The sequence below is a fragment of the Pollicipes pollicipes genome, unplaced genomic scaffold, assembly GCF_011947565.3.
Source record: "Pollicipes pollicipes isolate AB1234 unplaced genomic scaffold, Ppol_2.1 Scaffold_6138;HRSCAF=7277_pilon_pilon_pilon, whole genome shotgun sequence".
NCBI lineage: Eukaryota > Metazoa > Arthropoda > Thecostraca > Pollicipedomorpha > Pollicipedidae > Pollicipes > Pollicipes pollicipes.
The window spans coordinates 14,924,845-14,941,744 of record NW_023596818.1 but is presented as its reverse complement, the minus strand read 5'-3'; the positions used below and the strand labels follow the sequence as shown (position 1 = coordinate 14,941,744).

Here is a 16,900-nt window from a genome sequence, read left to right as displayed (position 1 = left end):
AAGACTGCGTGATATCTAGCGATATAGTTTTTCATTCAGTTGAGCCGGAAGGCTTTGGCCCTCGAAATTGGGCTTCAGCCCCTCCCCCAACTTTGAAAAAGTGGGTCAAATGCAGTGAAATGCCTGTTTGATGGCGCGTTTCGGGGTCATGTAGTGATGTTCTCTCATTGTTAAGCTTCCCAACTCGCTCGGCAAAACTGCCCCCTGGTTATATGTAGTCGCTCTAAGAAATAAGTCTCCCTTAACAATGCTAGTAAAATATACTGTAAGTTGTCACACCCAAAGCATACCATTGCCATGGTCCCCGAAATTCGTAACCTTGCGTTGTCAAAGTAAAAGTCAAGCAATTGCCGTGGCTCGGACCAAAACCGAATGCCGAATCAAACATTCAGCATTCATGGCATTCTTTACATGTCAAGCACTCCGAGTCCCTCATTATGACTCGCTAAGTCGGTCTACGCAAATATCGAACTGCGCAAAGGCGAGCATACTCAGACGCGGCGCGACATGCCTGCAGCTATCCCGCGCAACACTATCCATACACACACACACACACACACACACGCACACGCACACACACACGCACGCACACACGCACACACACGCGCACACGCGCACACGCACACGCACACGCACACACACACACACACATGCACACACACACACACACACACACACACACACACACACACACACACACACACACACACACACACACACACACACACACACATCCCATCGATGCAGAACCCTTGGTTTGCTGTCGTTCACCGTAGCATCAACGCAGCCGCTAATGCCAACCTAGCACCACAAACGGGCATCGCCGCCTCCACCGCCATTCCATCTGTGAGTCAAAAGCGCAAGCTGGTATTCGCGTCGCGGTCACGTGTCGGGGGTGGCGCTGGCGATCTCTAAGCGGATGACGTCACTGGCACCGCAGTCGCACTTGACGGGCTCGGATGACGTCACCTCGTCGGCGTCGGAGAGTTCTGACTGGTGGCCGTCAGGTTCGACGTAGTGGGTGGCGCAGAACTCTGCCATGCGTTCGCATGCCTCAGCGCATGAACTCGGGCGGCACCGTCAGTACCAGACGCACGTAGTTGGCCAGATCGAAACACTGAAACCGGGGTGAGATTTCGTTAGCAAGTTGGGGAAAACATGCGAGCCGCCTTTGTTCCTTTTACGCAGCACAAGTGTCACAATAGCGCCTAGAAAAAACCAATGCGTTCCATAACAAACATTTTTTTATTAAAAAAAGCTCCATCCGTAACTAAAACGCCGCAGTTGGAAGTTCGAGCTCCGTAACCATGTATCGCGCTTCGGTACGAACCGCAGCTGATGCGTGGCTCCCATACTCGACCGGCTCAAACGGACTCAAAGATGTGTCAGGCAGCGCGTTTATTCCGACAGATCAAAATTCCGCTGCAGGAAGTCTGCTGCAAAGGCACCAAAATAGAACATTTTTACTCTTGCTCCCAAAACGTGATGCTGCACACACAGCATTGGAAAAAAAACGAATGTCGAGCATGAAAGTGGCAACGGTGGTACACCTGAGCCCTGTAGACATGTAACTAACACAGAATGGGACCAGAACGGGTCCGGGCTTCTTAATATAAACAACGTGTTGAACAACACCTTCGTCTCTCGGGCATACGCCACCCAGTGTAAGGGATGACACCCTAACAAGGATGAGGTAAGCGGGAAAGGGGAGGGGCAGTGGGGGCAGCTCACCCCTCCCTCCAACTTAAAAGCTGGGGCGGAGGGGGGGGGGCATGCAAATGTCTATCCTGGCCTGTCAAGGACTCATTCTAGGCTATTAGGGTCCCTTCTAACCACATGGGAGCAATTCTGATCCTGGAGAGGAGCCATTCTGGCCTGTAGTGACCCATTCTGAACTGTAGACGGCTCATTATTAACTGTAGCGGGGCTACTGTGGCATTAAGGGAGCCCACTACCCAATCTTAGACAGCCCATTCCGGCATTTTTGAGTTCCTTCCCCTCCCCTCCCAACATGAACATAGTACCCGCGCCCACGCACCCAAATCGCCCTTGGCTACATCGCTGTCGGCTGCATGCCCAACGTAATCAGCAGGACGCCAGGTAGTGCACCACAGATCTGGGCTGGGGCTGTGGGTGCGTCTGCGACTGGGTCTGGGCCTTGGCCTAGGCCTGAGACTGGGCCTGGGCCTGGGACTGGGATTGAGGCTAACACTAAAACTGGGGCTGGGACTGGGGCCAAGGGTGGGGCTGGGACTGGGGTTAGGACCGCGACCGCGACCGCGACTGCGACTGTGACCGCGACTGCGACTGCGACTGGGACTGGGACTGGGACTGGAACTGAAACTGGAACTGGAACTGGACCTGGAACTGGAACTGGAACTGGAACTGAGACTAGGACTGGATCTGGGGTTGGGCTGGGGTTGGGGTTGGGGCTGGGGCAGGGGCAGGGGCTTGGCATAACATGGTTGGAGGCGGCGGACTTGGGGAAGGCAGGGACCAGTTACCCACTGCCAAATCTGGGCAACATTTGACATGGCGGCAGTACCCATCACGAAAGCGGCAAGTTACGTCGGTGTTTCCTAGGGGATCCGCCACCTCTGGGCATAGCATCCTCAGAGGATCCGCTTCCACTGGGCATGACATCCTCAGAAGATACGCCACCACTGGGCATGGCATGATAGAGTAGAAGACGGGACAGCGAGGGGGGTGGGGGCAGTTACATCACAACAGAACAGTACAGAACAGGCCAGGACAGGTCAGCAGCCCGGGCAGGATGGAAAAGCACCGCGTTGAAGAGTGCACGACAGGGACAGCAGGATGGGACAGGACAGGGGATAATGACACGAGTCAGGCGAGCAGATGATAGCACAGGGCAGGAGATTACAGGCGGGGCTAAGAAAGGCAGGGCTAAAGGAGGGGGGGGGGGGGGGGGGCTAGGGCTGAAAGGACTGAGGGCTGAGTGAGTTAACAAGGAGTTTGTCACAGAAGATGGACTCTAGGTACAGACAACACCTGTTGTGTTGTGTGTACCTAGAGCCTATCTTATACGACATATCTTGAGATGAGAGGAGAGATCAAGACGGAGATGACAGACGGAGGACAGCACACCACAGCACAGCACATAATGTGGCAAAGACAAGCAGAATTTGTCAAAATAAAACAAGATTTAGCTCAGAAAACATTTCAAAACACGTTTCCTTCACCCCGAGCGCAATAACATATATGCACTTCGTCTCTTGCATATCTTGTCCGTTTTCGCTTCGCGTAACGACGTTTGGGTACCACGCCGTTCGAGTGGCTCATTTTAAGGTGAAAGAGCGCTTACGCACTTAACAAACGCCCGCGAACTGTTTGCATCGAGTGAAATCATGAATGTTTGAAATCGCACCTTTTCAGCTTTACAACATCCTACACACGGGATGCCGCGGCATGCCGTGTGGCAACACTAAAACAGAACAAGCGTGCTCCTTGTTAAACCATGAGCACAATGGTGTACACTTTTACGCACTTTGGCCGCATGTTTATGATATATGGCTTTGTTAATCTAACGATGTCGTCCCGTCGCGCACGTTCCGCGACATCGCCGGTTGCCACGCCCCCCCCCCCCCCCTCTCTCCCAGCCAGCCAGCCGTGGGTCGCCGTGCAAGGTTCCTCAAAACTGCACCTGCTCTGAAACCACAAACGCTGGAGACGCGTTTTATGTGTCAAAACACACGTAGCAGATACGCCATAGGTTACCAAAATACACGCAATAGATAACCCATAGGTTACCAAAACACACGTAATAGATACCCCATATGTTACCAAAACACACGTAATAGATACCCCATAGGTTACCAAAAACTTGGACGGGATTGCGCGACATCCCAGCGATGTATCCTGAAGAAATCGTAGGGGTCACATCGACCCCCTGTCAAGACAAGGGTAAGGCAGTAGGTCAAACCAACATTTGGACACGCCCTCGTCCCACTGAACACTTTCAGAGACAGCCTTATGCTTGTGTTTACGTAAATAATATGATTCATGATTAGACTCAAATGTGCGTCAAACCAGGACTTAGGAACCAAACCAGAAGCTCACACTTCATGGGACATCGGACGGAGTGACTAAACAAAATCTGCTCACCGTGCCTAGCTCAAATTAGTGTCAGACCAGGACGTAGTTATGACATAGGCACAACTCACGACTAATGGGAACCAAACCAGAAACCTACACTTCATGGGGCATCGCTCGGAGTGACTAAACAAAATCTGCCCAGCGTGCCCAACATCGCTGCGGCCTTTAAACTAATTCATGCGAGCTTGGAAAAGGAATAATACGCTGTCAAGCATATGGTGAAAACAATGCTCGATCCGACGAAGTTAGTGGCAAAACAGAACACAGGACAGTGCCTTTTCAGCATCGTCACAGTTTTTGCCTTCGATCAGCAGTTCTCCTGTCGCAAATATGGCTTCAAGGCACATCAACCATGCATGGGAAATGGGGATGTTTTCGTTCAGGCACGAGCGTTACTTTACATACTTTCGGGGGGGGGGGGGAGCTGAGCCCGGAGGGGACATCAAACCCACCACCGCCAAACCCCCTCCTGAGCCTCATCAATGGGTATGAGCAAAGAAGGAATGTGGGTCAAAGAAATTCAAAAAGGTATCTTATCCAATGGTACACCTAGCACCTAGACACATCAATGTTAGTGACTTTCCCATTTTGTACCAAATCACATCCTAGAGGTGCCTGAGGTACTTGCCAAACTATTCCCGTAAATGCTAGGCCAGCCTGCACACTTTTGGCAGTTTTGTTGCATAATATCTGGGTATTGCCAAAGAACAATTTACTACGATATGCGGCCGTTTTTTTAAGTTTCGGGAGGCCCAGATAAAAATTAACCCATCTCTCCCTCACCACTACCAAATATACTGATGCAATTGTACATGTACAAGTACTAATGCACAAGTAAACATTTCAGCGAAATTATTTTGGAACACGTCCAGTGAAGCCCGTGCCATGTGCGGCATCGCCCCTACTGCTGAAGCCACTCCTTGTCCCGATGGATCCTGTGAACTCGTACCAGAGCCGCCCAGTATGGTATAAGAGCGGCGGCGATGTGGCACTTGGAGATAGTATTGATAAGACATTCCTCCTGGTCCTCAAAGCGGCTTCTTCCGTATTAATAATTTAACAAATGTGAGATCAATTATGGCTATAAGTTTTATTACGTTGTCCCATTGAGTGGTTATTCGAAAACCACCACTGCGGTTTTGATAGTGCACACAATATGCTCGTAACTGTTGATTAAAATGTTGCCTCGGCTTCCAACCGATTTTCAAAAGTCACCTTCCTGGTTGTTGGTCGCAATCTCAAGCAAAGGGAAGAATAATGACATAGAGTCGCATTTGACTTTGACGCTCTACCCGCAACCTGTGTGTTAGACATTCTATACAAGTCACGCGCAATAATCCCTAATTCGTGTATTCCACAAGTCGATGCGTTCTACTCTCCTTAATGCTCATTTCCTTGCTCTCGACTTCAGGGCATCACATATATGCCTAACAGCGGCCAATGCCAGCGATACTTCGTCAAACACGGCTCGGTCTTGTCCTTGGCAAACGTGGACACCATCGTTTTCATTATTGATAGTGAATCAGACGTTGGATGACAAGCCATCATTAACGCCTTTGTCCCCCTCATAATTGATACGTCATTATACTTTACTTCATGTCACAATTTCAGGCTACTTCCCCATTGTTGATCAGGATTTACCCCATTAACATTATCGGCCGTAACCCAAAGCTGGCATTCCGAAATCACTGCCACACGTTTACAAGGTACTTTGTTCTCAAGAGTCGTGGCGCAAAGATACTCAGAGGGCCGTGAGGCCAATGCCGATCTAGATTTCACAATACCCCATTCGCGGCTCGCGTAACCCTGCTCAGCTTCGAGAGCCGCTCAGACAAGTTTTAGAAGCTGCTGATTACGATCAGCAGTCCGCAACGCGAACGCTTCTGGAATAGACGCTGCGCAATTCTCGGACGCCGCTGACCGGCACACAAACCGCGCAGCGTTCGCCGCCTTCCACACGGTGTAACCAGGGACATGGCTCAGCAACGTAGGTTGGGGGCGGAGCAGGGCAAACTGTCAACTCCATCGATGACATACAAAAATGCTTGTTCTCCCAGGATCTGGTCCACCCCTGCCAAGAGCTGGGGATGCTGGAGAGCCCCCGCCCCCTCCCCCCGACTAAAATAGGAGACTATACCCGTGGTTGTCGCCACGATGCGGTGAGATGTGGCACACGGTACTCACCTTGCCCGGCAGACAGAAGACGGACTGTTCGGTGACCATGGCCTCGACCACCTGCAGGTCGGAGCTGAACTCGGGGAACCGTTCCATCTCGATGCCCACCTGTCGGAGGAGCGTGCACAGCGGTGACGCGTGCACACGGGGGGGGGGGGGGGGGGGGCACGCAGAGACGATGGTAGGCGATCGGGTGACGTCACGGCGACGATCCGTGGAGCGCTGTTGGCAGTGCGACCGTGACGAATGTGACGGCACTGGCGTGGTCATAAATGCTCGTCGTGCTGTAGTGGACATGGTCTCGTTCGCTCCTCCTTCGCCGCACTTTTTCCAAACCATCACGACATAGGGTCGGAGAGCTTGCGACCCTTATTGTCCCAGGAGGTGCATACGTTCATAAACAGCCGAACGCTAACGAGGTGCTGTCACGCAGGAGATTCGGGCTGCAATCCGTGCATAGCGCTTCGTCCCGGGCTGCCAGACCGCGGGCGGCCCATAAAACACGCTCGCATCTGGTCGGGGGCGAGGCTAGGGATGTGCTGAAGGGGCCATGCCATCCCCCTTGGCCAAGAGCTTTACGCAGTACACCGGGTGATTTCGCAAGACTTTGGTTCAAACTCGCATAATTCGCGCCGCGTCGGCAGTGTTTACGGGCCCGGCCGGTGGCAGGCCCGCCGTGCCGAGAAGCCAGGCTCGTCGCCAGTTGGCCCTCTCTGATGGTTGTCAGAACCGGTCGGCGCCGGCCCGGCGCCCCTTCATCAGTAGGCAGCGCGGCCATGTCGGGAACGGCTGGGGCCGGGGCGCGCGCCGCGCTCCGCGCTGTCCCCGTGCAGGCAGACCGGCCGCCACCGGGCAACGGCGAGGATGGGAAGCGGCCGTTGTCTTCGCGATCGAGACGTTCGGTCTGATTGAGTGATTGCTTACCCATGCGGGCAATGCCGAGTACGTCTCGCCTCGTTAAGCAATCCGCCATTGATGATCCATTCATTATCGGGGGTGTTCTGTCAAAGCCACTGATTAACAGATGACCAGCCGCACACCCACGTACCGAACGTGCGTTTACCTGTGTTGAGCAGATGCGATGAACGATCGAGACATTGGCACGTTGTTTTTTTCGCGGTGGCAAACGAGTTCGTATCAGATGATCTCTGGGAGACCTTCCCGGAAATGTCCAAACTTTTCCTCAACTCGCTGGCTACAACACGTGGCGTGCCGCATCCTTCAGTCACAAACAACGCACATATGTAGATTGGAAAAGAGGATTATTTCCCAACTACACGCAATCGAGAGGAAAAGCGTGCATGATGTGTTGAAGATATGCTTACGGTAACGACACGCAACTTCACAGTGTGGTATTCCGGGCAGCCACGTCATCATTAATCCACAAACGGTATGTGCGCCATGACAGCGTATTACGGATGACTCAGCACTCAGTCTGAGCTAGTGGAAATTTTGCACCCCGAGTGAAAATGTCATCTCAGTTTAGCTTGGAAACCCCGACAAGCCTTGCTCCGACAACGCAACAATGTATCTCCGGCTCTGGCTTTAAAGGAAGTTCGCCACCTTTTCGTATTTTTCAGTTATTGTGAGATCGAACAAGTACAATTTGATCATTAATACTAGTTTTCTCGATATCCTGAATAACTCAGAACTTCGGATTCGAAGCAGCCGCTCTTGTGGGGGTACTCCCTAATCGGACTCCCTATTCACCGCTATGAAGGTTATGCATCTTATCTGCATCGCTTTTTCCAACGTGTGTGTTTGGAACGCACTAATTTGTCAAAATGTTTGTGTGATGAATGATACGACAGCTTGAAAGATCGTTCAGACAACAAGGAATGCGAGCATAAAGCTATTATCCCGCCAATTCGACGAAACATTACACTATGACTTTTTTCTCCCCATGCCCATGCGCTTCTCGGTAACAGGCCCTTGACGCCCGCTGTGCCAATCACAGACGTTCGCTTGTATTGACATTATTCGGTAACACCTGACAGCCGCCCCCAGCAGATTCTGCCGTCGCCATGACGACGGTTATCGCGACTTCAGGGAAAAGGCGAAATGCTGTCACGAAGCGATGACAGCGTAAAAGGTGCTAGGAAATAATCAGGAAGCATATTCTCATTATAACTTCATGGTGCTGTAGTAGCACTACCCAGTGCCCAGATGTAACTGGTCCTGACATTTCACTAAAGTATGTTTTTGAAACAAGCGTCAAAAGGTAAAACTCTTTTCTTACCCTACTTTCTCCCGGTTGCCGGGGAAAGACGGGAAGGGGGATGCTGGCGCCCAGATTGAAAGACGGCTAGAGCTCCTCCCCCAGCTAAATAGGAATCGCACCCCTGCCCTGGCCCGCACTTTGCACCATCACGCACCATTACTCGGGGTGCCGTGATGCAAAACAAGTTGTGAGAGAAAATAGGAAACCACATCCCTGCTGTCGCCTCCAGAGCACTTCGCGGCCCAGAACAGCGGCGAGTGCCCGAAGTGGACGGACGGTGCTGCTCCGCAACCCGCACCATGGGAGAGGGCGCATTGCATGGACGATCTCAAGAAGTTGCATGTTAAAGGTCATCGGTGATGTATCTGTCCTTTATTATGCCGTGTGTTCCGACACTGACCGCGCGCTCTGGTAACATCACCGATGCAGCCGTATAAAGCGCAGGTGCCATGTCCGTGCATTGCATGCGGAAAGTAGGCGTCAGCAGGCGCGACGACATGAAATGCACTTGATCTCGTAACTGGCTCATGCTAAGTCCATGGTGTGAGGTCTCATTGGACAAATTTACTTATGGTGTTGCATTGAAGCGTAAACACAAGAGAAGGGGCGCGGCCGCTGTGTTATCGGGCCAATGGATAGGAAGTACAGAAATTAGCATCTACGGGATAGCCAGAATTCACTCGCTGGAGCGCACACATCTAAATAGAGCGCACATGTCTTAACGCCGTCAGAACAGCTTCTGCTACACTTGCATTACGCTCTTTCCGTAACAACCGCAAAAAGCAGGCTTCAAATGCATACTGTGGACTGCTGTCCCGCTCAGGTGCCGGTGGCCCAGGACGCCACCCAATTAGCCCCGACCAGACCGTCTACCAGCCAACGCACCTCGTCATTCCGGGAGCGCAACAGCCTGCGGCAGTCATCTGAAAACAAGCCCCGGATCACACAGCTGGCACGTCAAGCGGCGCGGAGTCACTTACCATCATATACATGGCTCCACGAGGCATGACCGGCTTCAGACCCTTTACGGCCGAGAGCGCGCCGTAGGCGATCTCGGCGTTCGTCTGGGGAAACGACAAGGTCCTGTTAGGCCGGCCGGCAAGGCCTCAACGCGGAGCCTGCAGTGGCGCGCGGGGACCCTAGGAGTGCAGCCGTATCTGAGCTTTGGCGTTTGGATGCATTACCTGCATGGTACGTGCCTCTGTAAGGCTCACACGTTTAGATACACCCACTGCTGCTGCGCGCTTTTTAAATGCGGAGCGAGCTCATCTGTGTAGTTTGCGTCGGTTAGTCAAGACCGCTTGCTACGCATGCGTGCACAACGGTGCTGACCGCGTTCATCTCGTGTCCGTTCACATCGTTCGGGCTCATAATCGGCCCGCATATACTCATGTGCTAGGCGTGCTAATGTAAGACTTGGGGCGGTGATACCAATCCAGTTATGACGAACGCAGAGTCAGTAAGTGTAACATTACGGAACGCGTGTCCAGTGATGAACGCACTGTCAGAGGAACGCATGCCAGGTAATATCTCCATTGAAAGTACTCAAACCTAGAGCTGATCAGTCGGGTTAGAAATAGTTGAATATTCATCCAAACTCTCGGATTTGGTCAATATTCGAATGTCAAAATAAATGTTGGGATAATCGGAGGCTTTCGAATGCTTGATAGAGAACCACATACACGTTTGCAAAAACGATCAACATGAACAGCTAACATTGTCAGCCCTTTTTACCACTGGGATAACATCAAGTGCTTACCTATACGTTAATCATTCACCGCATGTTTGCCTTCATTTAATTATTTTTTAGCAGGAATTCCTACATGTGCAACAAATGCCGCTCAACGATTAACACGGGCTCGGCTGGGGTCAATTTGCCCCCCGTTAGAAGGATTTTCTAGAATTATTTTTGAACGGCGCCGCGTAGCCGTGCCAAATTTTGCATATCTGTGGGTAATTGCAGATTTTTTGGATCAAAAATGAAAAATACGTTGTAATGCCGCCGACCTATGGCAGGTCAAAATCAGGTGGTAGCTGTTAGGTAAAAGCCATGTGACAAGCCACTTCTAGAAAATCGTCCAATATGCTGCCAGAGCGGAGTATCAAACAAAGCCATGACCTCTGAGATAGCTTCTGAGGCAATCAAACAATTAAATTTAGAAGTACAGCGAATTTCATTCACCTAGAGCTAGGTATAAAGGTCAGACAGAGGTCAAAGCTAGCCTGTTTTTTTACTTGAGGGCTTGTTTAATGGGAAATTTTTAAATTTGTGGTTGTCATTTCGATTTTATTTATAACGGGGACCGCAACAGACATGCTTCATGGGCTTCCCTAAGATCGGAGGCCACTGACCTTAAATGACCCTTGTCAACATTTTGTTTTAAGGAACATACCGCCTGGCATAATCACTGACGCTCATTCAAAGTGCACAACAGAAGCAATCTCGTAGATTTTTCGTCACCTCGACCTTACAAAGGTTAAAATAGGTCAATCATCTTAAAAGAAAGCAAGTAGCCTTTGGTTTAGAACAGGTATCTAGTTCAAAAGAGATGCATGAGGAGATCTGAGGGCACTTCATACACCAATTTGGACCTTGACTTGATCTTATTTAATTCCAAGGTCATGACCTTGAAACCTCAATTTTTACGCTAATGGGTCCACGTACAGGCTAATTTACCTCGTAAATTTGGCATGTCTAGCTTTCATAGCTTGTGAAATCTCAACGGGTCAAATCCCTCCTACCCGAGCGAAAGATATTTAACCGGCCACCCGAGCGCGTGTTAAATTGTATGCGCATTTAGAAAATGCTACTCAACTATGCAAGGTATCCGTGCTCAGAGGTGTCACTTTGTATGCTTTCGAGGGCCTGAACCATCCCCACGCTGACAAGAGCCTCCACGACGTTCTTCTGAGCCCCCTCCCCCCCCCTCCCTCAGTGCATGTGCGCACAAAAGAAAACCCTGAGCCAATGGAATGTGTGTGTCTGAACTGCTGGTATACTAGGTACCTAAGCAGATTACCATCAATGTGGTCATCGTGACACATCACCATTATCTCTATCACATTGGCATCAAACAGGCAGGCGTGCCCCCAAATCAAAACAATTTTGGCACCGACCATTTTTCAAAAATAGTCATGTTAATGTCCGTTACACAAATTGAAGTGTCCGAAATCTGGGGAGAAATTAGGTTTGGGGCAGATTAGGTCAGCTTTGTTGGCTCAGCCCCAAGCGATTCTAAAAAGTGGCATTCCTCGAACGCACGCGATAACGGGACTCCAAAGTTAAGTGGTTCATCGTACAGCGGCCATTGAAATACTCCGGGTGCAGCAGACAGCCCGACATCCGGTGACCGCGCCGGCGAGGCAGGGAACCGCCAGACTGTCTGCCCTGGAGGAGACGGATGACCTGCTCCATTTGAAACAGGTGCTCTGGGAGTGCACACTATTACAAAAACAACTTTACTACAACATCCATTGTCAATGGTAAGCTTATGTCGATATTGCGATGCGTTCTTGACAGATGTGAGGGCTGAGTTTGGATAAAACCGAAATGGAATATATTTAACAAGAACTATTTGCTATGCCATTCAGCAAGGAATACGGAGGCAGACCCGGCGAAAATAGCCATTGGACAAGAGGTTGCCGCAAGGTTCACAGCGCGAAGAGGCCACCAAATTTGTACCGGAGGGACCGCCTCCGTGACGAAACACGGACTCGTGCCTCATCAAGATTGATCGACCTCACGCAACATTTGTATCCTGTTTAGCACTCATGACCACACGGACATTCTGCATGTGCAATGCTGTTCCATCCTTCCAAGACCTCGGAATGACAGTATTTACAAAGTTGTGATTCCCGCTTACTTTGCTGCGCGAAGACCCGGTTCCTTAGCGTCGATATAACACGGCCTCCTGCTACATGGCATTGTTTCGCATCACCTTGCTGCTCACCGTAGCCAGACTAATTGTCTAAGCTTTCAATGCTTGCAATTGGCGTTTTGTGTGTGGCAGAACGCCGTTGTCTTTATGTTTCATTTCAATTAGTTATTACTGCTACATTGTATTCAGCTTTGCGGCGGGTTTTCGACGCTATGGCCGTTGTATTTCCTTTGGCGGCTCTGATCGTTTCCATATCTAAAGGAGCCATAACTCCGATATTGAACGGACCAAGGTGGTGTCTATATACGACCTTAGTCCCTGCTTGAGGGCGATCGTGATTTTTTTTATCGTGGGTCTACATACGGGTGGAACCTGGTTGAGCCCGTCCTATGTGGAAATTTCACGGCAATCAAGGCAGCCGTCTGTGCCGCGGGTGTGGCAAACGCACACAAACACAACACACACACACACACACCACACCACACACACACACCACACACCACACACCCACACACACACCACCACACACACACACACACACACACACACACACACACACACACACACACACACACACACACACCCACACACACACACACACACACACAAGCGCACACACACCACACACACACACACAACCACACACAAAACACACACACACACACAAACACACACAACACACCACACACATACATGCACACAGACCAGACACACACACCACACACCACCACACACACACACACACACACACACACACGCACACACACACACACACACGCACACACGCACACATACACACACATACAGAAGCCCGCTCTCTTATTCTAGCATATTAGATGACAAATGTGTTGGCATATTCGGGAACACTTTCGATAAGGACCCAATAGAAAAACAGCAGTTAAGGTACGTGTGCGTAGGTGCAGAAAAATTGAGTAAAGAGATTTTATTCCAGACGCAAAGTAAGCATGTCCTCAATATGTGGCAGTGCACCTGTGCGTGCTTGAGTTTAATTACGTAGAAAATGAAACTTTCACATTTGAAGTCAAAATCTATAAAAACTGCCGGTGAGATGCACGTGCATGAATGGAAAGCACAGCATCGCACGGGGATGTTTTGTGGAGAGACAACGTATCACCATAAGCACGAGCATGTCAGACTCCACAAACAAGTGGAACACGAGTTACGTGGCTCATGCCACTTCAAAGCATCGATCTCTCTTTTCTGTCCCAGTCTTTGTTTCAGACTGCATCTCTAGCCCTTTCTAATGGCCTTGCGTGGGTCGTTCCACCCAGGCTTGCGTTAATCTCTGCGTCTGCACTTCCAAAATTCCCAGCAGTGACGTATTATCTCCTGGTGAACACACCTAAGACGCCTGAGCCACGCACACGTGCTCCAAAAGGACTGCCGCATTCCAGCGGTCCTCGACCGCGAGGCGCAGCGGCCAGCAACCGCGTCCCGCGATCGCGACCTTGATTGGCCGGTCGGCTGCTGACGTCACACGTCAGATGACGGCCGAGCGGGCGCCCGGTGGCAGGGCAGAAGGCCAGTGTTGCAGCATAGCGGTCTGGCAGGGGCACTGGACCGGCTGAGTCTACATTGGGTGTGACAGAGCTCCGTTTCGGCTGCACAGTTAAGGACCGGCGTCGCCGAATTAGCCTGATCTCTGTATTTGAAGGACAGCGTGGGCCAGCTGATGCCGTCAGCCGACTTGAATCGCAAAGAAAATGCGGATGCATCGAAAAACACCGGTCGACTCCCTTTTTATGACTGATGTGGCATGTCCAGGCTCGTATTCGAAAAATCTGCGTTGCAAAACTACTCATTGTCTAGATCGGCGATGGCAACATGACGAGCCGGGACGAGACTGCTCTGCTCTCACGAGAGGGCGCTGCGGACAGCTACCTGCACCACCTCCAAGGTGGACCGGAAGAACTCGCCGGGTGTTCGGCTGAGAATGGCCTGGCAGCGCCCCCTGCACGAGCGTGTTGGAACCGATCGTCCTCGTTGACAGCCTCTGCAGACCAGCCCGCACCTGCAACACAGACTTCCGCGTGAGGGCTGCATGCTCAGGTGCGCTGTCTGGGCGGTGCAGTAAATGTCAAAGTGTGCGTGGCCCAAAGTTCACGCGCGCGTGGCGTGCAGCACTTCTCTGACCTGAGATTTACTGTGCCATGGGTCACCAAATACGTACAGATTGGTAAACCCTGCAACCAGGCAATACGTTGTTAAGTCTACTAAAGGGTTGGTATTAAAGGGCGCTAAATTGCGTGCTGGCATATCCATTATGCGCAAAGCAGCAAAGCCACTTTAGCTGAGAATACTGAAGGACGCTTAAGTATATCCGTGCGTGTCCTCTGGCTCATCCAACAGGTTACCTCCTTCAGAACATGATCGTGGTCGTGGACCGTGATCCATCCCATTCTCCAGCCGGGTACCAGGTACCTGGCGGGGAGAAGCTGCTTTGAACTGTGCGGGATATTCACTGCACTGAGTCATCAGCTGCTCAAGCCCTCACATACACCGATCCACAGGAATGTCACAAGCTCCTCCGTACCGCATCATTATTGCGCCACTCAGCTCCGACCTCTTCCCGACCGATTTTGCACGCAAACGGATAATTAGCATTTGCATGCTGAGCAAACTAAGATGCAGTCCCAAAAGTGAGTTTTGTATATCACCTATAGCCTGTGACAATCGAAACGTTCAACGAAAACTAAAGACATTTTTCCGAAAACAGCACATTGCTAAGGACTCTCAGAGGTCACTCGTCCCGGACAATAAACCGGTCCGTCTGGAGGCTCAAGGTTTATGGGTGCATCTGTCATAAAACTACGTTCTTGGTGCTTCCAGCATCTTAAGACTTATTCCATTTAATTACCGCTTTGTGAGACCACTGCACGACAAGATAGGAACCTCCTTGGTCAGCGACGCGATATAATGAAACTTGTTGCCGGGAAATACCTGGAACGGCAGAGCACGTGCGTTATTCAAAGGTTAAGCTAAGCAACTGATCAATAGTTTAGTTATATGAAGGCTGTCAGAGCTGCGTTTTATCAGATGAACGCGAAGATACACTTCCAAGCCTCCACACGAATGATTCTCATCGACATGATCTTATTCATACTCGTACTCAACATGGAACTCAAAGAGAAGACCATGCACAAACAGAAGTCACGGACAGTTTATCGTCAAAGTCGTGCAACGAGTCAGCGACACTGCAGCTCACGCTTTGCTTTAATTGCACATAAGCCTAATGGATTAGAGAACGATATTTCACCTGCGATTCGGAACCCTAAGTAATGGATAGCTTAAAACAATCTTTGACATTAAGTCTGTCCTCTAACGCCCGCAATCAAGAATCGCGCATTTCCCTGGACTCAGTGCGCGAAACGGAGAACAACAAAACAGAGGACTGAGAGCACTCACGAAATGATCGTAGATCTCGTCTGCGATGATGGGCACCTTGCGCCGGGCGGCGATGTCCAGAATCTGGCGCAGGTGAGCCTCGTCAAACACCGAGCCGCACGGGTTGCTTGGGTTGTTGATGACGATGGCGCGCGTGCTGGCGTCAATCTGGGCCTCCAGCATCTTCAGGTCAGCCTCCCAGCCTCGCTCCGGCTGTGGGGCGGGCAGCTACGTCAGCGGCGGAGGCGTCCGGTGCCGCTTCACCAGCGGTAGTTGTACGGTGCACACGTGCTTATCGGCGTTGAAACTCCAAATCTTTTAGACAATGACATGTGGCAATGCCTCGTATGGGTAAAAAAGAGCGCCCGCCGGAAACTAAGCTATACCCCTGCTACTTGAGGACAGTCATAACAAGGCTATTGCAAAGCTGCTTGCTTAATCTGATGCTGCTGCAAATACTTCAAAGGGAGAAGAAGATATAAAAGCTTTTGTCGTCTGATGGTTTAATGTTATCCGCTGCATTCATCTGATAGCAGGAAATGATACGTTCACCAGTGCTTTCTTTATCCCACGACCAAACAGCGACGACACCAAAGCACCAGCGCCGGTAGCGCTTCCATATCGCCAGCTCTGGTAATATCAGGGAAGATGCAGCCCTGCGTCCTTTGCACCCTGGTGCAAATCTCACCAGCAGGTTGTAGAACTTGGTGTGAATGCCGATGCAGTGCGCCAGCGTCTGGTAGAGCGGAAAGCCGGGCCGGGGTACGAGGATGTTGTCGCCGGGGTTGGCCAGCACCGTGATGCACATTTCCAGCGACGACGAGCAGCCGCTGCAGATGATGACGTCCTGAGGGCGTTGGCAGATCCCGTCGGTCAGGTCGCGCCCAAACATGGGCGCACTGAGGTAGAGAATGGGAGCAACAGGAATAACCGGCACGCCGCGCTTCGCGCAAGCTGAACACAGACGCGGCTCGTGATAACGATCATGCTGATACGCACTCTCTGCTTGCTCTCCATCTGTGGGTTCTAGCAGCGCACCTTGCGCCAGCACCCAGCAGAGTTATTTCGTGTACGAATCGAGCTTATTGAAATCGCACACACTCCA

The 16,900-nt window shown here is 51.1% G+C and overlaps 1 protein-coding gene across 1 annotated transcript; it reads right to left on the bottom strand.

Moving 5' to 3' along the window:
- Positions 1-685: 685 nt before the first annotated feature.
- On the bottom strand, positions 686-16,642 carry Tat (Tyrosine aminotransferase; the record flags this gene model as incomplete). The annotated part of the gene is given in 10 exon segments (XM_037229859.1): positions 686-1,056; positions 1,058-1,117; positions 6,301-6,399; positions 9,493-9,576; positions 14,293-14,352; positions 14,354-14,422; positions 14,766-14,832; positions 15,269-15,351; positions 15,817-16,008; positions 16,484-16,642. Coding segments are annotated over 10 exon segments (1,047 nt in total), but the record flags the coding sequence as incomplete, so codon positions are not given.
- Positions 16,643-16,900: the final 258 nt, after the last annotated feature.